General features: G+C 44.1%; 1 protein-coding gene across 4 annotated transcripts in view; it reads left to right on the top strand.

The window, feature by feature from the left end:
- The first annotated feature begins 517 nt into the window (after positions 1-517).
- USP15 (ubiquitin specific peptidase 15) overlaps positions 518-7,208 on the top strand; it is a 101,443-nt gene continuing 94,752 nt past the window's right edge. For 2 of the 4 annotated variants that reach the window (XM_019543317.1, XM_019543315.1), the window contains exons 1-2: positions 593-673; positions 3,073-3,193. In XM_019543317.1, the coding sequence (XP_019398862.1) occupies positions 3,090-3,193 (104 nt within the window). In that variant the 5' untranslated portion in view covers positions 593-673; positions 3,073-3,089. Of the gene's footprint in view, positions 674-3,072; positions 3,194-7,208 lie in introns of all 4 variants that reach the window. The other 2 variants (XM_019543318.1, XM_019543316.1) reach the window with 1 other exon arrangement.

The following is a 7,208-nucleotide window of genomic DNA, read 5'->3' as shown; positions in this document are numbered from 1 at the left end:
TCGTGCTCTGCGAACTAGCCGTGGTGTTGCCCGGTAGGCAGGCCTGGGAGCATCCCCTTTCTGCCACGGGCCGTTTAAAACCCCTGCACCCAGGTTTGGTCCCATTCATTCAGCCGCCCGCAGCCCAGCCCTGGGGGCACCGTGGAGAGGCTGAAGGAGGCGTGGTTTTGTTTTTTGAACGTGAAGGAGACGAACCGTTAAGCAGCCCACCCTCGGGGCTGGTCGCACGCTCGGTCACGGACTGCTTCTGCCGGGAGAGCTTGCGGGAAGGAAGCTGTTCGTCTACGTCACGGCGGGGGAGGAGCCGAACCCTCGGCGCTCATCCTTGCTCCCCGCGAGAAGTCTTCTGGCGCGCCGCTGGACGGTTGCCGGCCCCACGCATGCGCGCAGAGATGGCCCTCCCGGCCACCAGGGGGCAGCGGCGGCTCCGGCGCCGGCGGCCGCGCTGTCCCCGCCCCCTGGGTGTCCGAGGGAGGGGGAGCGAGGCGGGGAGGGCGTCTCCCCGGTTGGCGTCACTCCCAGCATGCAGCGCGGCCCGCTCCTGCCCCTGCCCCTGCCGCCGCCGCCGCTGCCGGGGGGAGAAGATGGCGGAGGGAGGCGCGGCGGATCTGGACACGCAGCGTGCGGACATCGCCGCGCTGCTCAAAACCGCCCTCCGCAAGGGCGACACCTGGTGAGGGCCGCGCGGGCGGAGCCGCGGGAGGCAGGGAGGCCCCGTTCCTCCCCCGCCGGCCTCTGCCGGGATCCGGCGCCGCCCAGGCCCTGCCCCCGGCCGCCGCCTTCCGGGGGCGCGGCGCTGCCGCTCGGGCCCCGTCAGGAGGGGGCGGCCGAGGCCGCGCTTCCCGGGGGCCGCTGGAGCTCGCGGGTGGCTGGGCCGGGGCCGGGCACGTGGGCGGGCGAGGGAGCTCTGTGCCATACAGATTGAAACGAGGAAATGGGCCCGGGCGGGGCGCGGCGGTACTGCCCTCTGCCCGCTCCTGCCTCCGTCTGCCTGTTGCACGGGGGCAAAAACCCTGTGGAGGCCGCGGGAGGTGCCTCTCCATGGCCTGCCAGACAGTCACTTCTAACAGGTCCTACCACTGCCAGTCCACATCTGTCTCTACCTTCTTGGCCTTCAGTTTCTGGCACTTCTCAGAGCCTGGGCTCCCTACGATGGCCCTGTTGTCCAGGCAGCCAAGGAAACTCTCTGAGGACTTTTTTAATGAAACGTTACTCCCTCCTCTCCACCCCTGCAAACTGCCACCTGCCAGCCAAGTGCCCGCGTTCGAACTCGCTGGAACTGAAGTTCCAGGACTTGAACTTGCCCATCTCATCCTGACTCAGCCCTTGCTGTCGTTCTAGTTACATAAGCCACAGTGTTTAACAGTCGTGGGTGTCTGAGCTGGACATGTATTTTGACGCAGTGTTCGAGAACATTTTGCTCAGTGGTATGTTTTTTGGCGTAAGAGCAAGTTGCTGTGAAACTGCGAAAAGTAGAATCCCCTCAGAAAAGGGAAGATGGGTGCTTAATGGTTTAAATGCCAATGTTGAAAAGGCAGTTGCCTTTTTAAGAAAGCCCTTTCTGTTCACAGAGGTTTTATCTTCTAGTGGGACTGCTGTTTCTGGATACAAGAAATTTCTGTGAAACTAGTAGAAGTAAGAATGAAAGAATGTGTGGGTGGATCAGGCATAGTAAGTTTAGCAAAGTTCATCTGAACTTGCCGGGGAAAAATTATTATCATTTACATAAATATGAACACTTATAACAGGGAGGTGATATAAACTGGAGAATAAGTGGGCTGTATTAGAAACTGAAAGTGACTATAAAATGAGTATGAGCCTCTTCCTATTATCACATCCCCAAATAATATTTTTTGGTTAGTTACCAAATGGAATTGGTAAAATGTTTATACTCATTTAAAAGAAATCTCTTCCAAAACAGAAAGTTTTCATACAGATATTTTGTTTACTCTGAAAAAAGTAGAAAGTAGCTTCTTAAGAAATGTGTTTTGCAAATGAGAACACAGTCAAAGCCCTGTTGAGTTTTTATATCATGATATAGGATTACCAGTGATGTTGAGTCAGCATTTAAGTGATTCTGAAAATAAATGTGTGCTGGGTCATAACATGTTCCATTTTAAGTTATTCTGTTTGGGCTTTAGAGCATTGTGCCATAAGCAGGATGATTAAAAATACCATGCTGATAGTGAATCTTTTTCTATGTTCCCTTTCAAACTGGAGAGAGTCCCAAGAAGAGCAACAAAAATGCCAGTAGGTTTAGAGAAACTACCTATTAGGAAAGGGTGAAAAATTGAACTTGTTCTAAAACAGGTGATGTTGGCCATAAGTCTTCCCAGGAAGTAAATGGGATAGTGGTTATCTATTCTCCATCTTCACTGGAGGCAGGAGAAGAAAAATGAGCTTAAGCAGTGAGGATGATTAAGGTTGGTTAGTAGGGGAAAAATTAATTATAGGGGTGGTAAAATACAGAAACAGGCTGCTTGGGGAGGTTGCAAAATCTGCTTCATTTGAGTTTTAGAAAAACAGGGTAGACAGCTGTCAAGAATCTTCTGTGTCTACTTACCCTGCTGTGCTGCTGTGAGATGGACTAAGTCAGGGATATCAGATATGGCTGGTAGAGCCGTGGAGACCTGGGGATGCCAGGGCAGGGGCCTTTACTGAAATCTGGGGTATGGAGATTGAGGATGCATTTTGGCAGGAGAGGGAGGTGACTAACAGCTTTGTTGCTCCCTTAGCCTATATAGCTCTGCTTGCTTTCCCCCCTCACCCCTCCTCTGCAGAGATGAGTTTGGATCTGGCCCATGAGGAGCCTTGTTGTCTGGATCCACCTCAGGGGCCTAGGAAGTTGGTGCCTCTTAACTAGATAATGTTTTGATGATTTTTCGTATCCTAGGTTTCTGATTTCCATGTATATGTGTGGAAAAGCCTTTTTGGTTTGCCAGTGATTTAAATATTGTTTCCAATTTTTGTCAGTTGATGTTATTTTTGTCAATATTATAAAATCACTTAGAAGTTCCCTAAAACTTAAATAAGGTATATACTCTTACCTCTGCTGTGATTTCCTTTTTACAGTGTCATCCAGAAGTGTCATGGGCCATTCAGGTTCTCCTATTTCAAAGGAGCTACAGGGTTCCAGTTTCATTACTGATATGACTAAAACCTTTTTGGAAGTGATGGAAAGAAATGCAACATGGTGACTTAAATATCTTGAGTTTATAATCCCTTACTTTTTGACCAGTACTTGAAAATTTTGCTAACTTTTTGATGAGTGAGGGAATTTTGTCAAATTGGGCATGATTTAAGCTTTCATTTAAAAGGGGAAAAAGTTTAAGGTATTGTGACTACAGGCAGATGTGAACTGACTGTAAATTAAGGCAGAGCTGTCTTCCTGAATTTGCTTACAGAAAATTGAGTTCCTTTGATGTTTGTGTGTTTTCTGATAATAATATAGTGAGATTAAAACTGACCAATCTTTTCAATGTTGTCCTTCAGATATTTTGGGGCAGTAATGAAATGGACAAGAATCACACCTGTTTATTCTGCTGCTAGTTTGGAAACCTCTGAGCAACTGTAGAAGCAGGCAGTGGAGTTGAGAGAGGATTAAAAAAGAAAAGGGTAGAGGGTACAGAAGTGATAGGGTAGTAGAAGTAAGCCCCTTCTCATCTGAGTGAATTCTGGTTGACTGTTCAGTTTTATAAGGTGCCTCCTAGCTAGAGACTGATGTGAAATAGGGAGTTCCCAAATTGGATATAAACATAGCAATAACATCCCCAAATCCTAGCAATCTCCGTCTTTCTAGTTGAGTGTCACGTGAAGCTAGGTTTCTCACCAGTCTTGCTGGTGGACCTCCCTGTTGTGTGACCCTAGTTCTTATGGATTTTTTGTATCTGTGTCTACGTACTGGGTCTCCAGTATGCTTTTTCCAACCCTGTGTACAGTAGTAAAAGACTGAATCTCAGCTGCCTCACCTTGTTTCTAGATGTAGTGATCTGAAATGTTGAAATGGAAACGTTGAAGTCATTGGACCAGTGCTGGTCTCCCTGACAACCACATCACCTTTCTTCCATTCTTTCCAACCCTAGCTGTAAAATTGATCCTCTTTCTTGCCTGATACTGTGTTCTCGGCCCCAAACTTTTGATTTCTTATTCATTTTCTACTTTATTAACTTTGTTTCTTGTCCTTGCCCTGCAGGTCCCTCAATGGTCTGTTTCTCTTTTCTTTTCTACTCTTGTTCTCTTGTTGCCTTCTTGTCAACCAGCAGTATAGCCTTAGGTATCTATAGGTCAACTTCTGCAAATGTCTTCATGTTCTCTTTTGTTATTTCTCATACTGGATGCCATTGATTACAAGACCATAGTTCTCACCTTACATCTCCTAGACCTGCTTAGGGCATGATACCTTTAAGAAACTGGCTGCTAGTAATGGCTGGCTGTATATCAATTAGGTTCCTTGAGGTTTTCTCTTTTCCTCCAGTGTTTTCCAAACAACACTGCTTTCAGATATTTATCATCTTAGATTGCGAGCTGTTGGGGGACAGAGGTTGTATTTTATATTTGGAAAATTAATTAGAAAGGGTTTATGTGTGCAGTGAATTAAGTATGAACATTCACTTTTGGTCAATGAGTGCATACAATCTTTGGCTGCATAAATAGGGGACTGTTGAATAGAAGTAGACATATTGTATTTCACAGCATTAGTGAGATTTACTGCTGTCCAGTTCTGGTGACCACAGTTCCTAAAGGATGTTGACCCTTGGAAAAGAGTTCAGAAAAGAACTGTAGGAACTTATTTGAGGTCTGAGCTACCTACCTTTACAATAAGAGACTAAAGAAGCTCAATCTATTTAACTGACTGAAGGATGTTAAAAGGAGAGTCATTCGTAGTCTGTAAGTACTTAAATGGGAAGGCAATTTCACTTACAGAGAGAGCACTTTTTAGACTATTAGATAAAAGCATAATACCAGTGGCTGCAAACTGTCTACACCAAAGGAATCATTTAGAAACATATAATCAGTAGTAGACTCTTCATTATTATGGGAACTCTTAAATAATCCTCATGCCCAAGCATGTGATATATGCAGTTCAGTGGTGCCTACTATCCCTTTATAAAAAGTTTGTAAAATGCTTTCTTTAGCAGTTGGGACTTTTTTTAAAATTAGTATCTTACCAGTGTTACCCATGTTTGGTTGGGTCAGATCATGTGAATACAGTGGATCCAAGTCACTTAGATTAATGGAGAGACTCCATTTTACATGGTAGGAGTGGAGCCAGGGTTTGCCCATGGATACCTTTTAGAGTAGTAGTATCTTTGTCCATCTTGATTGCTTACTGTCTTTGAAAGTAAGAAGCACTGCACCAATTTACCGAGGATTACTCTGGCTTCTTTTGTATAAATTAATGTTTTAAAGATTTAAAAAATGGTCTTCCGTCTCCATATCAGACTGATTCATTGCACATGCAACACAATAATTTGGATCACCTTACAGTGTTTTGCAAGACAACTCATTTGAAATTCTTATAGTAGAGTATTTCCTGTGGAAGTCCTTAACTCTGAAATTTGCTTCCATCTGTTCAAGAAGTGTCAGAATATGTTAAACTAAAAAGCATGGTGAAAGGCCCATCTGTTTTGCATTTTTTTTCCTGGGGAAATATGAAAAATTAATTTAGAAGATGCATATCTTCTTCTGTTACACTGACTACCGTATTTTCTCACATACATCTCATCTCCCCCCCCCCCCCCAATAACTTCCCCAAAATTGTGATAACACTTTCAGTGAGGAAGCTGTTTTCTTTTCTGAAAAGGAGCATTGCTGAAGACATTGGGCATGCCATGCATTGCCAAAATGACTGCTACTGGTGTGTTTGAAGAACAGAAAGTTATATCAACCCTTTCATAGCTGTAGCCGTTGGCTGAGCACTGTAGCTTGTGCCCAAAGCAGCAAGTGACCTGTTGGTAATATTCTGATGAGGTTTGTGATGTGGAAACATTTACAGGAACTTAAATAAAGAACTACTTAGAGCAGAGAAGTAACAGTCTTCCTATTGAGTTTTGCAAATGGTTGGGGTCTAACCACGTGTGACAAACAGTAAGTCCTCTTGGAAACATTGTGTGTCCAGGAAGTGAGGCATTACAGGAAACAGCCTGTTGCACCAGGAAGTTAGTGATGCTACAGTTCCTGAACAGTCTGTTTCCAGGAGGATTTAATGTGAGTCACATGGTAGACTTTAGCTCTGGGGGGAAAATATAAATTTTCCCCCTTCTGAAAACAAGGTCCATGTTCTATCTGGAGATGTATTGTATGTGAGAAAATATAATGCTTCCTGTTGAATTGAAAGCATGTGCACAGAATCAAGTGTTGTACTTTGAAGCGTATTATATGTTTAAAACAAAAAACCACGCCAGGTCCTCTGTAGTGTGAAGAGACATTATTATCCTTCAGTGGTATACTCAGAAGCTGTTTAGTAGTTGATCACATGCAATATAGGAACTAAAGAACACCATAATAAGTAGAGACTGGTTTGGCAATTTAGATAGACTATAACTGAATGGTAATTTCTGTAGATCTTGAGATTTTTCAGTACGAGATTTTTAAGGCTAAGTAGTTAAGAGTCCTGATGTGTTTTGTGAGTCTGTTTGACCCATAACTTAATTTTCAGTCACTCTTTCTTGTCATAGAACTTTGGTTTGAGCTGTTCATGATTCAGTTAAATACCTATATGTTACTCTTGTCTCTCCTGTGTATGCAGCTCATTATTTCTGAAGTTTTGTGAGAGAGCATACCATTTAAGAACTTGAAAACAAATGGAGAGGTCAGTTAACCATAGATTTTCCTAGCTATACAGTAATTATGTTTAATCTTAGTCCCAAATATATTGACACATAGGGTAAGTGTATGAACAAGGGTAAGCACGTTAATTCAGGGGTTGTCAACCATCTGGCTGCTGGGGGTACACTTATTGAAAAAGTTTGAAAAGCCCTGTATTAATTCATGAGTAGAGAGAAGTAGTCAGCTATGTTACTGTGAAGTCAGGCCGAAGGTAGGCCATAGTAGCACCATGTTATTTCTTGCTAAGTAACACTGGTATGAAACCTCACAAGAATAAAGATTGGAAGTCATCCTTAAGACAGGAGTCCCACTTTACTTTTAGTAGTTCAGTTGTGCCATTTTTGTCCTCATTTTCCAAATATTACTTTGTTGTTGCACAC

Source organism: Crocodylus porosus, unplaced genomic scaffold (assembly GCF_001723895.1).
Source record: "Crocodylus porosus isolate Cpor-Errol unplaced genomic scaffold, CroPor_comp1, whole genome shotgun sequence".
NCBI lineage: Eukaryota > Metazoa > Chordata > Crocodylia > Crocodylidae > Crocodylus > Crocodylus porosus.
The sequence above is the reverse complement of the archived record's forward strand: the minus strand, read 5'-3'. Positions and strand labels throughout refer to the sequence as shown.